The 18,598-nt window shown below is 33.4% G+C and overlaps 1 protein-coding gene across 1 annotated transcript; it reads right to left on the bottom strand.

Moving 5' to 3' along the window:
• Window positions 1-13,464: 13,464 nt before the first annotated feature.
• LOC150103337 (techylectin-5A-like) lies at window positions 13,465-18,592 on the bottom strand. Its single transcript, XM_090398019.1, has 4 exons — window positions 18,540-18,592; window positions 15,085-15,190; window positions 14,559-14,723; window positions 13,465-13,969 (listed from the first exon to the last, which is right to left on the bottom strand). Exons 1-4 carry the CDS (start codon window positions 18,564-18,566, stop codon window positions 13,686-13,688), a joined length of 582 nt encoding a protein of 193 aa, XP_090254145.1. The 5' UTR covers window positions 18,567-18,592; the 3' UTR covers window positions 13,465-13,685.
• Between the last annotated feature and the right edge of the window lie 6 nt (window positions 18,593-18,598).

Below are 18,598 nucleotides of genomic sequence, written 5' to 3'. Positions count from 1 at the left end.
TGCAGAAATTAAATAAAGTGAAAAAGATAGTATTTTTTCTTATTCTTCTGATTTAACATTAGCACTGATGTTCATAGTGTATGGTCTGACACTGGTGCTTACATGTAATTCATGCGTTTTTTCTCCATCTGACATTTCAAAACAAATTGAACTATGGTTTTCACATAGTTCAACTATGTAAAGAGATGACTCTTGGCATATTATGGCAATTCCACAAGCATGGGAAGAACCTTTGAACAACAGTGCAAATTTAACAATAAGAAGATTAAGGAACAAAAAATAGATTGTAATTTTCACTTTATTTATTTTCTGTATGTTAGATTCAGTAAATACAATTTGTAAATAATATTTCATTCAAATAAAATGTGTAAATTTAAATTAACAAATTGGGTGTCGTTGATGTGTTTTACAAATTTAAGTAAAACCATAATATATTTTTTCCTTCTGAAATTTCATACCACAAACTAACCAGATACTTTTTTTTTTAAAATGCACTCAACGAAAGTGTGACAAATCTTGGAAACAAAAGGAAATGGTTATCAAATTAACAGGCAGAATTTTAGTTGAGAATATTTCGCCTGAAAAGTTTTTTATTAATAATAACACTGTATTTTACGTTTTTTCACATGCATATTTACAATGATTAATATAATATGCTAAGAGTCATCTCTTTACATAGTTGAACTATGTGAAAACCATAGTTCAATTTGTTTTGAAATGTCAGATGGAGAAAAAACACATGAATTACATGTAAGCACCAGTGTCAAACCATACACTATGAACATCAGTGCTAATGTTAAATAAGAAGAATAAGAAAACAATACTATCTTTTTCACTTTATTGAATTTCTGTATGTTAGATTCGGTAAATATAATTTGTTAATAATACTGCCGTCAAATAAAAGGTAACATAGAAATTAACAAAGTATACATAATACAGAACTAATATTCATTTGAAATAAATTCCAGTTCCATAGCTACGCAAAATGTAAACAAACAAACAAGCCATCTATTTGAAAACAATAATTTTATAAAATCCTTAATCAGGAATGAATAATTTTGGATATGTGTCATAAGAATTTTACACTAGAAAAACATTTGTACTTCCCCAAACTGATAATACTGCACAAAACATCAAAGGAAGAATATGAGTCATGAAAAAGGTGACGTTCGGATTGTCGTGTGGAAAGTATTATCAAACCCTCAAGTAAGACCAGGAGAATTCCAATCCCCGAGGCAGAAAAGTTCACAACTAGACACAACAATTACTAATCTCTGGATGATATATTAGTCAGCAAAAGACAGTTTGAGGTTACACTAACCACCTTGGGAGTAAAATCATAGTATGAGCCAATGCTAAGGAATTAACAGTGTACCAAATGGACAGAAAATCTAAGGAACAAAAGTCAAATAGCTTTTCAGGTTATTACAGAAATTTCGTTCTTTCAAGATTGTGTTTATGTGTGTTGTGGTGTGAATAAAAATTAAACTATTTTTGAATATCTATTTGCATTAAGAAGAATCATTCTGGAAAGATTGTAAGTTAATTTAAATTATCATTAGAATTTCTAGAGTACAGCAAAAAAGTTATTGTAAGCTTATTGTGAGTCTCCGTTTATTTTTAATTTATTTTTTTAAATACGTTTGGTTTTCTCTCTTCATGTGAACTAAAAAAAAACACCATTACCCAAACATTTGTAAACAAGATAATTTTAATTCGAAAAAGTGGTTGTCATTTGCCAGTAATCTTTTACTGATGTCACCTTCAACTGATAGTGATAACTTCGGAGCAAAAAAAACGCATGCTTGAGGGACACCAGCATATAAATAAATTATTCAGAAAAGCCGAAACACAGCCATCATCACGAATCTACTCTAAGAATTCCCACCCTTTAACAGGAAAGAAATACCACAAAATGTATTGGAAAATTAGAACAGCCATCTATAGACAACCAAAGAAAAAATATGATGAATATCTTGGAATTTTCCCAGGGTGACACACACACATCCATCCTGGGAAAATTCCAAGATATCTTATCTAAATGACATTGCCCGCAATTCCATAGGCAAATCAAAACACCATATGATATCACAGAGAGACATATGTTCCCCAAACAGTTGCAAACATGCAATGACATGATTGCTTACCTCTAAACAAAACCCACAATGCCAACATGAACCCAACACACCAAGTGATGTTCCTGAGTGAAGGTGGGGCAGTGAAATTCCAAACATTCCAAATTTATCTTAACACTATCCATCACCCATAATGCCATACACAAATCATTTACTTATCTATAACTCATAATAACACATATCCAAGACACTGACCTCGCTTCATTTTCACCATACCCCTATTTGGATGATAGTGACCCACCAATCAAGACACGAATAAATATCCACTAAAATATTGCCCTTTTCCATTCAAAACAATGCCGTTTATTTACACCTAACAAAGTACGTCACTTATTGACAACAACCAATGATGTCACTTATCTACATCTGAAAACAACACACACCCATGACACGATTCCTTATCTTATCTTCATGTTGATCGGGTGACTAGTACCGAACTAATCACAACACGAATCCTTATCTCTACCATCACCCATAATTCCATATGCGAACCAAAACACAAGAACTGACATCACTGAAACTTATCTCCCAGGGAAATTCCAAACATTCCAAACACATGATGTCACACACAACGAGGTCATCATCTTAATCATGTCACGATTCCTTATCATATTATGTTGATCTTGATCTTGTTGCTAGTGGCTCCCATACTAATAATGACATGGATAGGAAAATTGGTGATTTCTCTTGTGTTGCATTTAAATTCTTGTCAACTGTTTTTTTCAATCTGCAGGCGTTTATGTGATTTTATCATGTGGATAAAATCATCTTGTCATACTATTTATGACAAGATTATGTTTACACCATTGCTGATTTAAAAGTCCGTATTGTTGTTTTAGGGAATTAAGTACTTGATGGAGTACAGATGTCACTTTCATCAGATTATGTTATCTGTCACTCATTACATTATCACCAATTTTGATATCTTTTAGCATTTGCAAGACTTCTCCCACTGCTAAATTGCTACTTTAAAAAAAATCCTCATTCCATTCTATTCCCTCAGCCATATGGCTGGTGTGGGGAGCTATATACTACCATACTAGGGAGATGATTATGAATAAGGAGGTTTCCCTTTGCCTTCCTTGTCGTAGTATTTATGACTGTATCCATGTATTAACAGGAATGGTTTGTCTGTTTTGAAGGATGAAAATCCGTAGTTTCTGGGAGGGGAAAAAACTCTACCATAGTATCAGGCCGTTTAACTCACCTTTAGTCTAAAAAGACCAGGTAAAGGTTCCTTACATCATAGACAGGAATAGAAGGCAGATCTTTCCAACCAAACGGCTTTGTCTATACTGTCAAAGCTGCAGAGGCTCCAAAATTCTCACCTTCGTTAATTTTTTTTCCTTATGTGTTCATTCTGCCTTTAAAAGAGGTCTTTGGAAAAATCTACTAAACTGGCTTTTGTAGTTTTTAAACCATTTTCTAGTAGTATATTTAAAGAACTGAAATCATAGGATCCAACTGATTCATTACAGGACATCTTTTTTTGCCTCTTCAGTTCATTTCCTCATTCTGCTTCTGGTACAATCGAATAGGTTGTTACTTTATGTCCTTCCATGGGTGGCAACGTCTCTTGCATTCTTTACATTTTACAGCATTGGATTTCCATTTGGCATATGTTTTGGACAGAACACACATGTAATGGGAAGATTCCTGAGGCTATTTTACAGGTTATATGATTTCCGTGGGACGATAAATCCCTCAGGCATTTGTTACATTTCATTACTCACATTTCTTCCCTTGAGTAACTGCATTATGGCAATGCCCTTTGTTCACGTTGATGACCACTGTCCACCTTATGTTCAATTTTCAGCACTAAACATTTGGATTCTTCTTAGCCGATTTCGATGAATTATATATATATATCACTGTCTTCAGCATGACAAATTACTTTGAATTACTATTAACTCACACCACATAATAACCTTATTACCTTTTTGTATCATATTTCTAACTTCATATTTTAATGTTTGGTCATTAAAAGTATCATTTTCTAGGCTTAAAAATCGAAGCTAAGTAGATACGTGCTGCTTTAAACCAGATCAAGATGTAGATAAGAGAAGGAAAAGTGACGTCATTGGCTAATTAAATCAGTGACGTCATTGGGTGATTAGGTAAGTGACGTCATTGAGTCGAAGTCGAAACGTGACATTACTTCTCCTTATCTTATTTACATCTTGATCTGGTTTAAATTGACATGGTAACATCATTTTTGAGATGTACTTTCCTGCATTTATTGTAGTGGGCATCCGTGAAGTCATTTGTACAGGGATGCATGAGTTTTGTGAGTGCCCACTTTTTGTTTGTTTGCAGAGGTGGATTATGGATAATGGTTTGCATATGGAATTCTTGGTGATGGTTAGATTAGGAATCCTTGGAATTTCCCTGGGGGAATTCAATTATGTCACATTGTGTCTTTGGTTCTACTGTGGAATTGTGGGTAATGGTCAGAGCGTGGAATTCTGGGATGTGCCACTTTCTGTCAGTGATTTGAGATGAGATTTTTGTTGGAGTGTGGTATTATGGGTAATAATTTGAGATTGGAATTCTGGGAGGATATTTGGTGAATTGTTGGGGTTTTTGGCTCGATTGTGGAACTATGGGAAAATATTTGTCTATAGTTAGCAGTAGACATTTTCTAAAATAATTAACCAGTGGATATCAGTGGTGTCTCCATCACCCTCCAGACACATACACACACATACACACACACTTTTTTCTTTCAAAAATTAGAAACAAAATCAGCTAACACCTATTTTTTCCCATATAGGGAGTAGGCAGGGCCATTTACCCTATCAACTTTTGGAGACTGAGCAGGCTGTTCAATCTCCACTTATAGCCAATCAGAGAGATAGCTGGTCCAAGGCTATGACTGATTCATCGGTATGCATTGAAGAAGGCAGAAAGCTAGTGCTGTCATCTCGTGGTCCGTAACCCTAACAGTATTTTTAATGTTGGAAAATAGTGTGGGTTCGACGGTCGATTTACTTGAGTTTACAGGACGAAAAACCCGAGTTTCCGGGATAAAAAACCGCTAGCTGGTGACAGAGATCAACTAACCTGGGAAACTGTCGAAAAAAGGCTTAGAAAAAACTTCATCTAGTCGGCGACTAGATTTGAATCACCAAATCCTTTCTTTGTGCGGTCAAGTGCCATAGAGTGCAAACACCACTTCTACTGAGCTACACAGACGCTACTTCTTTTTTTTCTTCGTAATGAAAGAAATACAAATGCAAATTTATTTAGGAATTAAAGTGGAGAATTTATCATATAGAAATTGAGTATCTGTAATACTAGTCACATCTGAAATTTGGTATTTCCACCCCCCCTCTGTACTGTAGACTATTTTCTTTTACTTCATCCTCATTATGTTACTTCTTTTGTCAGCACAAATAAATAGTTATTTTTTTTATTATTATAACTGAATATTAGCTCTGGTAGTATACTTTATGTTAATTTCTCTGTTACAAAGTTTCAAACATTTAGAAATTCAAACTAGTGTATAGTGTTATCTTTATGTGAGTGTAAAAGTAAATGGTGTATAATCATGACTCATATCCTCCCTTTTGATGTTTATGCATGGCACATAAACATCATGGCCCTTCTGTAGTGATAATGACCAACATTCTAATTAAGATTATTATCATTTCTTATGTTCGATTATATTGATGAATTAGTAACAGTAGGGTAAGTGAACCAGCCTTTGGAACTTGATCTCATGCGACCATTGAGCAACATGTTTATTGGATGTCACATAATTTTCTGTTATCCCTTTGGTGATAATTCAATCTTTAAATTCAGTTAATGATTTTTGGAGTATTCTTATTGCTCTTATTTTGAACTTGTTTGGAATCTCTATTTGATTTCAGAATTTTGTTAGTTCCAAGATGAGCCATTCTGGAGAGAATGTAACTTAATGTTCCATTTGTGTAACTTAAGCATAGCAATGGTCATTTGAAAATATTAACATCAGTTGAGATTTTTTTATCATATACCAAAACAGGCAATATTTGTTGAATTGAGTTTATTTACATGATACTTGCAATTTCAACTGACCACTGCTCGATTGGTATTGTGAGCACATTCTTATAATGAATAGTTTTCACAAGCTTAATCATTAGAGTGCATTAGTTACTTTAACTTGGGGTATATTAGTGAGTTTTAATGCCTGTAAGTTACTAATATATATCGTAATAAAGTGCTTTTTACAACAACAACAACAAAAAAAAACATAAAAATATTTCAAACTGTTTTTTATTGTTAACTGTAATGTCCATCAGTCATTATATTTTTGCTTGTTAGGGTGATTGGGGGTAGGGGTTGGGGAGAGGGAACAGTAAAATTGTGTCAGAGAACAGATCGCATAGTGCAGAATATTGCAAAAAAAAAACTTGCGATGAGTGACCTTTATTTTCTAAAAGAAGTCTCCGAAATCTAGAATGCAATTTATTTATTTATTATTAATTAGTGTTATCATCCATAATTCGGTATGTTTATGCAGCCGGAATTATATACAACCATCCTCCGCTAATTCTTGAAGTTGATTTGGCAGAAACACAGCAAGTAGTAAATGTACAGCCCTCAGACAGTGGTGTGTGTTTGTGTGTGAGTGTGTTGGCATGTAAGAGTCACTGGTGTGGCTGGAAGGAGCAGGGACCCCTCACAAACTTTGCATCCACATTCTGAATGCGAAAATAATGTCTCTTCTTCTTCTACTTCTTTTACTGATGCATCCCTCTACGGGCATTTTTATACAGTTTCCATGGATCAGCCACAATTCTCTTTAAAATACCAAATCTGTGAATCGGAGTACCAAATTAGATTTCATGACCTCGAACTCCTCCCACCGGTTTCTTTTTTCCAGATGTTTCATGATATTTTTAATGAGATAATTCATCGTTTGTCAACGTTTTTTCAGCGCCTCCACATTATAGATCAAAATCTGCCATTTGTTTTGCTCTCTGAAGTAACTGAGGATATATGATGCATTCTATGCTGTTGCCCAATTGAAACATGATTTTCTGATGGCTGATGATCTTAAAATTGATGTCGTTCTCATAAATATTAGAAATCAAGGTATTGGGAGAACCAAAGTGAAACAAAGAACACTACTTAGCCTGGATGAATTTCTGAAAAGCAAAAAAAAAGCTGTTGTGGAATTGAACAACAAAGACACTCTTTGCATGGCCTGAGCACTTGTTCTGGGTGTTTTTTCACACAGTGACAATGGAAAAACGTACAGACAAGCGTGGTTGGTTTGTAGAAGGAAGCAACCAACAAGGGCTTTAATTCTGCACAAAATTGCAGGGGTTCATATCAGTGCATGCGCTGTTCAAGGGGCAGCTCTATTTCAGAGGCATTTTATTATAGAATACCAAACCGTAATTTTTTGAGCAGATGCTGATTTTTCTGTGGTGTTTCGGGGACCATATGCAAATAAACAGGTCTATCTTTTATATCACAATAAACACTATGAGTTTATGCCTATGTCTCAGTTTTGTGTGAAGGTGTCTATTATTGCCCCAGTTGCTTTAGTATATTCCAAAAAAAGCAATGGCATTGCAACTGCAACTGTATAAAGGTATACTTTTGCTGTCACAAAAACACCAGTCATAGTGTGCAGGTCCTTCTTTTGTGTAAGTCATATAATAGGTTTTATGACAGCAACAAATATTTGAATTTGCACCTACAAAATAATCTTTGTCCAAAATTTCATCATTGCAGGCAATGTTTGTCTACACTGTAGGATTACACATCCTAAACAGCAATGTTATGTGCTCAAACCAGAGGTCACAAATAATAAACTTTCGATGATCTATTTTGACACCGAAATAATTGCTCAGCATAATCGTCATGTTCCTGTGTTTTGTAGCTGATTTTGGTAGTCACAAAGGAGAGTTCTGGGGTGAAAACTGTGTGGGTGAGTCTCTATATGAGTTGTTTTCTATCAAAAATATCATGAAATGTGGCAAAGATGGGAGGATCCTTTGGCAAATTTGATACTTTCCACACGACAATCTCTCGATTTATCGTGTGGAAAGTATTATCAAACCCTCGAGTAAGACCAGGAAAATTCCTACCCCCCACAGTCAGAAAAGTTCGCAAGTAGACAAAACAATTACCGATCGCTGGCGGATATATAAGTCAGCAAAAGACAGTTTGAGGTTACACTCACCACCTTGGGAGTAAAAACATAGTATGACCCAATGCAAAGGAATTAACAGTGTACCAAACGGACAGAAAATCTAAGGGAAAAAAGTCAAATAGCTTTTCAGGTTATTACAGAAATTTCGTTCTTTCAAGATTGCGTTTTTGTGTGGTTTGGTGTAGATAAAAATTCAACTATTTTGGAATATCTATTTGAAATGAGAAGAATCATTCTGGAAGTATTGTAAATTTAAATTATCATTAGAATTTCTAAACTACATACAAAAAAGTTATTGTAAGCTTATTGTAAGTCTCCGTTTATTTTTAATTAATTTTTTAAAATACCGTTTAGTTTTTTCTCTTCATGTAAACTAAAAAAAAACACCATTACCTAAAGTTTTGTAAAGAAGATAACGTAAATGCGAAAAAAGAGGTTGTCATTTGCCAGTAATCATTTAGTGATTTCACCTCCAACTGATAGCTTTGGAGCAAAAAACAAAAGTGTATGTTTGAGGGACACACTTCAGAAAAGCCTAAACACAGCCGCCATCACGAATCTACTCTAAGAATTCCCACCCTTTAAGAGGAAATAAATACCCCAAAATGTATTCGAAATTTTGTTTTTTAAACTTAAACATAACAATTGATAATTGTAATTTCAATAATCACTGCTTGTAGCAAATATCATACGGTACATATTTGAGTATCAACATGGATGCATTAGCGACTTTTCAAGTCTAATGTGTGTGTGTGTGTGTGTGTGTGTGTGTGTGTGTGTGTGTGTGTGTGTGTGTGTGTGTGTGTGTGTGTGTGTGTGTGTGTGTGTGTGTGTGTGTGTGTGTGTGTGTGTGTGTGTGTGTGTGTGTGTGAGGTACACCATTATATAATGAAATTATTCAAAAATCCTAAACACAGCCGCCATCACGACTTACTCTAGGTATTCCCACCCTTTAACAGGAAAGAAATACCCGAAATTTATTGGAAAATTAGTGCAGCCATCTATAGATAACAAAAGACAAAACATGATGACAATGATGGACGTGTGTCACCTTGTGAAAATTCCAAGGTACCTTATCTCAGAAACATTGCCCACAATTCCATAGGCAAACCAAAATACCATATCACAGAGAGAGACATATGTTCCCCAGAAATTTCCAAACACATAACGACACGATTGCTTACCTCTAAATTTCACCCATAATTCGATACGCGAACCCAACACACCAAGTGATGTCCCTGAAAGAAGGGGGGGGGCAGCGAAATTCCAAACATTCCAAATTTATCTTATCACTATCCATTACCCATAATGCCATACGCAAACATTTACTTATCTATAACTCATAACAACACACATCCAGGAGACTGACGTTGCATCCCTTTCACCATACCCCTATTTGGTTCATAGTGTATATTTTTGATAATCCAAGGTTATCAAAAATATACAAAAAAAATCAATTTATTTACACGAGATATTAGTCTACGATTGCAAGACACCATCAACTAAAACCAAGATAACAGAAAAGTTAGTGTATTCGAAAGATCAATATACAAAGGTTTATAGTACGGGACTTTGAAAGAAGAATGAATAAACAGGTATGAAATAAACTTGATTCAAGGACCGAACATACTGTCCGATATAAGTAAAAGAATTGAATGGTTTAGTGATGTATGATCGGCAGACGACCAGTTGATCAAACGATTGCTTAGAAGAAAATTGGCAAGGAAATATTTGCAGAAAGATAGGTAGCTGTGGTAATGAAAGACCCTAGATAAGATATCATGCCCGAGAACTAACGTATAACTGGATCAGATAGAAATGCTTGCTGCTTAGTCTTAATGATCCATTAAACTATTGAAGAAGTAAATGAGGAAATAGCTGGATATTTCCCTTGTGGATGCGTGGCCAAAATGAATTTAACAGGCGATTACATTGAATGGATTAATTTTGTGATATATCTAAAAAATTAGACAACTGTGTTTATAAACTTCACTCCTAACAGTTTTTGTTCTTTGAATAACAAAAACTTGTCACTATTATGATAATTCTAGCGAACAGTACAGCATACTGGCAGTCGGAAATACGACTTCGGATATTTTAACCCTTACTGTCGTACATTAAAGCAATTATAAGAGACTACTCAATCCTTTACATCTTGTTATATTGCAGCAAGGTTAGTGGAATGTAGTTCATTGATGATTTTGTCGATGTAATGATTACGAATGATAATAAATTTTCTCAAAACTATCTTAAAGCAAAAAATGTTAACGCAGAATAATTTTGCTATGCAGAATAACATTTGAGAATAACATATACACTATACAGATTATTCTGATTTGAATTTTTGGCATTAATATAGTTTTGAGAAAACTATGTTTCCGCCAAATACAGTGGATCGTTCAAATGTTGATAAGAACGGGGTCAGTATTTTGGAATACGATGATGAAATATGTTATATGAAATATTAATAGTACATATGATTATATCCATCAGTATTATTAAGAAAATGACATTTTCAACTATACAAAGATTTTACTGAATTAATTTGTTTTTATTTAGAATCCTTACAACGATGCATTGTGTCAACTTAGTTTTTATTTCCGTCAAATCATTTGCATTTTCAAAACTAATCAGATATTGAACTGAAAATTGTGATGTGTCCTTCATAGTCCCTCAGCGTTTGAAAATCAAAAATGAATCAACTGAATAGCTCGCGCATTCTGAATTCGGTCCAGACCCTAATTATTGGTATAGATGTCCCCCACCGGGAGATGAAATTCACTTGTCGTCTAACGACACCCAAAAAATTGCAATTGACAGCCTATTCTTTGGATAGGCAACACCACTGCCCATACTATTACTAATAATCTATTACAGGTTTATAATATTTCTTATGGAGAAAATACTAAAAAATTGAATTCAAATATAATGATATTTCATAATTGGAATTCGTATTATATTTTGTTGAGTGATTTCAATTTTTTTCTCCAATGAAGCAGTTTAACGGCAAACACTACAAAACAAAATGTATTCTAGACTACATCCAATGCATTTTGAAAATGGTTTATCCATGATTCCTTCCTCACGAGTTGAAGTCTGTTATGTTCTTATTCCAGTGAGACATTTCTCCAAGAGGTTGCGTTAATTCATTATCATCCCCTCCGCCTAGTGTAGAATCACGCTACTTATTAATAAAAGCTTCCTAATCAATCCAATGGGTTAATTGGAAATATTATACAAATTAAGTGGATATTCAATCCATCATTATTTCAAAGCCGAATATAGAAACTCTAAGAGTTTCATGCCGAATATAGAAACTCTAAAGAGTTTCATGCCAAATATACAGAAACTATATAAAAGTTTCGGCGGATCCGAGCGTAACCCAACATAGTTCATGATAGGGCAACTCGTACTAAAGATGGAGTAGGTTCTGATCACTATTCGTAGTGTTTTTTATAATATAAAGCACATCTCCTTACGGATATGTATGACTCTATACATTATGGAGGGGGTGGGTCACTACCCAGACCGTTTTCGACCTTTGTTGAGGTCTCTCATAAGTGAGTAGGTAAACCCAGAGTAAATACTGAGATTGTAGTGATGCAGATGTTATTCTTTTACCATGCGAGTGGCCTAAAGGTGCACCAACAATTAATGAGATAAAGTACCAAAAAGGCTTCACTTCGGCGATGCAAAATTATACAAATTAAGTGCATATTGAATCCAACATTAATTCTCGCTCACTCATGTGATGTTTCGTGATCATTTATGAAGTTCTTGGAATTTTCTTTAAAATCCAAGTTGGTCAATTAGATAAATCTGTGGTCTGCGAACTCGATTGTTCGAATATAACCTTCGATGTATGATTTTTTTTCAATAGCGTTATGATAGTGATTAGGATAATTCCATCGCCAGTTGTGATATTACCGTACTTCTTTTTGAATGCCTAAATTGGTTTAAATAGGTTCCATGTTTGGTTTTGATTTTATCTGTAGAGAAGGAATTAAGCATCGTCTAACTAGTAGGCTTTAAACTTACAGATTTTCATCTTTTGTATTTAAGCTGTTTTCAGTTCACTAATTAATTACCTTATGAATTTATATGAATTTAAGAAAGTTTCAAATATAAAGAGTTTTTACCATATACAATTTAAATTTATACAATATAAATTGCATTGCTTTCCCAATGGCATTAATAAAATTCTAATTAAAATAAATTACCTAATATGTGTGATAATTTTGTTCACTCACCATGCGTTTCTTCAAACGTGCTTTCATCGTATTATAAATTCTTATTATTTCATATTTTACTCATTAAATTTTCTTAACTCAATCGTCTTTAAATCTGCTTGTGATACAGATTAATATGTGAAAATTATGCTTGCTCTATGCCATATACTTGTATGTGTGTTTTTTTTTTAAAGCTACATAGTTTAAAATACATAATTTACATTCTTAGTAAACCTATGGTTAAAAATTATTAATTCGGTAAGAAGAGTCTCATACTGTGGATTCTATATGCGCAATCTCACATTGCGCAAACTATTGTTGCAAAGGTCCTTTAACATTAAACAAAAAATGTTATCAGTCTATTAGTGCATATGACCGACGCTTTCTCAAAGAGTTTAAGCCATCTAGGATAAAAATACAACAATTTTCCGAATTCATCCTTGAGAATTGCATCATTTTTACCGCTCTTCCATACTACTGTTCTTCAAGTTTATTACCCAATGGAATGCCAAAACAAAATACTCATTTCACTTAATTTTATATGCATGACAAGCAGTCGTTTGGGTCACTCACATAAAGGCTTTCGTAAAGATTCATGGATAATTATACAATCATTTAATCAACGTTTACTAAAAAACAATTAATAAAAATGTTTAATTAAAAATAAAATGTAATCAACATTTAGATTAGTAATAGTTTAGGTACGATTACGGCTTCGCATAATATCGTATTCCATAAAAAAACAGCTAAAATCAGATACCTGATTAGATAATCTCTCAGGTTACCTTTTTATTCTAAATGAAATTTTAAATTATTCAAAATTTTGATAAGATTTGAGGGTTCCGTATAATGATAATTTGTAATTACCGTATTTTGTTTCCATACTGATAAATATATTTTTCCATGCAAACAAAATAAGCAGTTTCACTGTAAGTAGACGTTACTTCAACAATGAAACATACTACATTTTTTTATTAAACTTTACAGTCTGTAACAGTTTGTAAAATATAAACTTTGAAAGGACGAAACATAATAAGAAGGAAGAAAACTGATAAAAATAATTACACATTGCTTAATTTTTGTTGAATCAAGGAGTTCATTCAGTGTTATCAAAAATAAGATTGATTTCACTATGACGATCTCGATTTAAACTTAGATCAAATGCACAACCAGTCACTGTGGAATGATTTCTTCTTCAGCTATTCTGAAATTGGCAGGTCGAATCTTCATCTCAGTGGCGCCAAGCGAATAGCGATTTCCTCTCCATCCGCTCCAGTTAACTCCATCAGCATGACTCGTATGATTTCCTTTCAGATACAGTCCGTTGATATTGGACGAATGACATGAGGAATACCACCAAGCACCATGAAATTCTTGAGCGCAATGTTTTTCCCAAATATCGTTATCCTTGTCCTTCGTGGAGAATTTCTGTCCGTTCTGAGGAAGAAAAGAATTGCCTGTGGAAACAAAAGGAGCACTTGAGAGATGAAAAAAGAAATAATGATTCAACTTAAATGAGAGCAGCATCCCTAATCACGTTAGTACATAAAAGATGGAAAATCACCGGAGTTGAAAAACCTTCTGCCTTCACCAATATTTCTTAAGAAACAAATGCATTGAATTTAACTTTTAAATAATTCTCATGATCGTATTTAATTAAACTGAAATTTCTATTAATTTTAATTTAGTGTAATATTTGTGTTGCCTCTTGGGTACTTTGCAGCTTGATAAAAAATTAACTTTTCAATTTATTTAAATTAATTAATTCTAAGGAAGGTAATTAATTTCACAGTTAGATCCGCTAATGAAATATGAAGATATTAATAAAAGTAAACTAAAATTTCTAAAAGAAACGTAATAATTTAAAACAAAAACTGTCATAAACATCCATATAACAATTTCATGGAGTTTCTTCCATTCCAATTTCCAGTTTTATTCGAAACGTGATATGTCTTATGTTTGACTATTATTTTCTAACATTTGGTGTGGAAAAATGCCACAAAAGTGGATAAAAATCATGAATTAAATTGACATCTTGAGACTTACTGGCATCTCCCGTGTAATCGCTAACATGCAGTGTATAATTATTCTCTTCGGCTTCAATCCAAAACTGATCGTACACGGCAAACCTGGAATTACCCTCCATGTCTTTAAGATCAAATCTAATGGAATTCTTTCTCTGTTCAGATAATGCGTGTATCTTATCGTTACCTGAAAAATGGATTTATTTAATAAGACACGTTTATTTTAGAATTTTTTTGATTTGATTAAAAATATCCTGATTTTTAAGTAAGTAAAAAGGCAAACCGTCAATGGGTGAGAAATACGCTATCATGAAAGTGCATCATGCAGCAATTTTAGTTTTTATATGTCGTATTATTTTTACCTTATATGTTTATTTTAAAATAATTTCACAAATTCAACACTTCATTTTTTAAAGTATTAGTATACATTATATAAAATAATACGTATCGATTATTATTTATTTTTATAGTTATCTTTAACATTAATTGTAATATTCCGATAAAAAAAGAGTAGTGTCACTTGCGTTAACAAATTATGGTCTCCTTACCTAACCAGAAGTCTCGATCACTATCTCCGAAGCCATTTTTATATTCTTCCCAATCTTTGTAAAAAAAATCATTAGCTCGTCCAAAATCACCTCTTCTCTGAATAACCTAGGGAGATAGTTGTTTTTCAGAAAATATGAATAAAAATAAATATTTACACTTTGATTATTATCATCAGACTGACTGCTATAATCTCGCCTATAGGTTGCATTCACAAATAATTCTATACAATAATCCATAATTGTAAAACTATTTAAATTTTATCGAAGAATCTACGAACGAAAACAGATAAATATTTTTCATTGTCTATGCCTTAATATAAACTTAATTTATTCATAAAATTATTCAACGTTCGTTAATAGATAGATAATGCTGGATTTGTTTTTTTTTTTTTGTGTTCTTATTTATTCTTTTCGTTACGGATTCTGAGACCAAATAAAGACTATTTAAATGTCCTTGAAGTAATTTTTGAACATCATTCGGCGGTTCACATACAAAATATAAATCACTCTAAAATGTTTCAAGTATGCAAAAGGGCCTATCTATAATACTAACATGATGTCTAATTAAAATGCATGGACTTGATGATCAAATTTTTAGGCTAATCACAATGTCATTAGTGCAGTCTTAAGTCCTAAACAAGGTTCTCTGAACATGGAGTTCGTGCTTTAATAATTAAAAATTTAACTTACTTACATAATTTATTCCCATATAAGACCGGTAATTTCGTAAGTTGAATAGTGAAATATTAAAATCAGTAATTAAGAATTTTAGCCTCTTTAGATAATTAAATCTAAATATGAACACAAAATGCACATTAGTTTTAGGATCAAGGATACCGTGACATTGAAGCATTCTCACAATGAAAATCTGTGATGTCCAAAGCATGGCACATGGGGAAAAGATGTAATGACTGACAGAATTTTAAGCTTTAAAAGAATTTGATTTTTGTCTTTCATAAATTGAAATTACGTGTGGTACTGGAAACTCTGGCACAATAAAACAGACTAAGTGGTTTAGCAGCATGTTTTCTTGCAATTCCTTTCTCTATTCAGTTGATGTATACTTAGTTCCCTTGAATTTCATTTGTGTGCAACAAACTTTAAGTTTGTTTGATTTTCTTTCTTGACTACTTGTATAATAACTATAACACTTTTTTGAATTTTAGTCAAGTGAGTTTTAATTTATCCTACATGTTTCACTGATTTTTGCTATCGGCATCTTCAGGGAATACAATTGGTAAGCTATATGAAGGTAACAGACTAGGGTTTAACTGATAGTTCTAATTCATACAAAATTAGTATTGTGCGAGACAATGCGCGTGTCTCAGGAACATGATTTATTTGTTACGAGACATGATGTAATTGGCGTGAAAGTTCATTTCTTTGATGTTTAGTGATCTAATTAAAGCTTTCCAAATTTCCGCTAGGATTAGACCTTTATTCTTCTTTAGGTTTCCTGTTGAACGGGCGACCGTAGCAGCCTTCTTGAAGGTTTTGGAATGGTAGTTCTCTTCTATATAGGGCATATGTCTCTTATTCCACTCAATGAGATGGTTGGTAGAGGCAAAGTGGCAAGAAAGGCCTGAAATATCTTGTCTATTGTTTCTGACATATCCTATGTGCTCCTTCTGTCTCGTTTCGAAGCTTCTAGAGGTCTGACCAACGTAACTAACACCACAGGAGAAGGTATATTAAATGCTCCAGAGTACTTGTAGAATGGATGAGGTTCTTTCTGTGATCTTAAAAATTTCTGAATACTATTGACCGGCTTGAATGCTACTCTAATATTGTGTGGCTTTAGAAGGATAGCCAATTTTTTGGAAATGCTGCTGATAAATGGAATAGTTGTAGTACTGATGTATAGTGTACCACAAAGACAACGTGTCATCACGTTGTCTTTGTGGTATATCCCAAAAGAGAATCTTGTTGCAGAGTCTTTTTGGATAACCATTTAAGGATAGCTCTCTGGATATTGTAGTTAATTCTTTTTGTATGTCATCTTGGTCTGTTATGTAATGTATAGCTCTTTTCTTAAGCATATGGATAATGCTAAGTTTCTGGGATATATGATGTGACGAGTTGAAATGGAGGTAACGTCCAGTATTCGTAGGTTTTCTATACACAAATAGGTTGATACTGTTATTGGTTTGTTTCTTTATTAGGATGTCTAGGAATGGAAGTTTTTCATCTTTTTCAATTTCTAATGTGAATTTGATGGTATGGTGGAAACTATTGATTTGTTTGAGATAATCCATTAGTTCTTCTTTCGTAGTTTCCAAATGATAAAGATGTCATCAACATATCTGTACCAAGTTTTCGGTTTTGGTGTAATTTGAGATAATATTTTATCCTTTATGTCTTCCATGAATAAGTCAACACAAGTAGGAGAGAGGGGGCTACCCATGGCTAATCCGGTAAGTTGTTTGTAGACTGTTTTTTTGCCAAATGAAATAGTTCGAAATTAAACAATGATTGAACAAAGTAGTGATGTTTCTTGGGAACAAGTTGTCTAAGATGTTGATGACTTCCACAACTGGAATGTTTGTAAACAGAGATGTGACGCCAAGGCTTGCTAGTATATCATCTTCAGAGATAGGGATGTTTTTTTAATTTTTCGATAAAATGTTGTCAGACAATTCTGTAAAATCTTGTACAATCTTGCTCAAGATTGTACAGAATTGGCAATTCCATAACTTGTAGAGAGCATGATGATATGTCGGACTGATCATTCAATCCTCTCGTCATTAAACCCTTTAGAGCCTTCTTGGGACTTGTTTCACTTGTTTTTCTAGAATCTTCAATCGTTTTGAACATGAGGAATAGCATTGTTCTTGGCGTATTGATTGACTTGGAAGCTTCCAGGTACCCCGATTTCTTGTCTCGAACTACCTGAATGATCACTATCATAAGACTAAGATCTCATTTCTTCTGTATCTTGCCGGATACATCTCTCCCTGCTTCGACATGTTACGGAGGTAGGAATCAACCTAATACCAAACTTTCAGAGTAATATGGAATATTGAAAACTTGTCAGGTAGCATGAAATATTAATTGTTCCATGATATCCGAATATCCCCATTTACATATTACGAGTGGTGTGTCCATAATCTGAGAGCCACAGGAAAGGTCGAAACTAGCCTGAAATGAAATTCTGTTCTAAGAATACAATCATGTATATCAAAGTTGAAAATCTTACCTGGAAAAAGTTTCAAAATAAAAAGAATATCTATTCAAGACAAAAGCTCCACGATGATATCGTAGCAAGTATGGAATAGGTAAAGGAGTTATTATTTCATTGTATGCCTCCACTTCTGACGTTTACTAAACATTATAATATACACTACGGCGTAAACTGCATCGCGATCTCTCAATATCAATATCAATATCTCTCAATAAATTTGAAAATGATAATTTTCCAATTTATATACAATGAATGTATCAACGCACATACTTACTGTCCATCCACCCCCATCAGTACTCATATCACAGAAGACGTCGATGCTATCTTTAATAA

This window comes from Typopeltis vanoorti, chromosome 9 (genome assembly GCF_054136105.1).
Source record: "Typopeltis vanoorti isolate ZY-2024b chromosome 9, IOZ_Tvanoo_1.0, whole genome shotgun sequence".
Lineage (NCBI taxonomy): Eukaryota > Metazoa > Arthropoda > Arachnida > Uropygi > Thelyphonidae > Typopeltis > Typopeltis vanoorti.
This window is presented reverse-complemented; position numbering and strand designations above follow the sequence as displayed.

Excerpts from the sequence above, each read along its gene's own strand:
- LOC150103337 (XM_090398019.1), bottom strand. The coding sequence starts at position 18,566 with ATGAGTACTGATGGGGGTGGATGGACA. Across the intron at positions 15,191-18,539 it reads CTGATGGGGGTGGATGGACA|GTTATTCAGAGAAGAGGTGA; the intron begins GTAAGTATGTGC and ends CTATCTCCCTAG. Across the intron at positions 14,724-15,084 it reads TGATCGAGACTTCTGGTTAG|GTAACGATAAGATACACGCA; the intron begins GTAAGGAGACCA and ends TCCATTTTTCAG.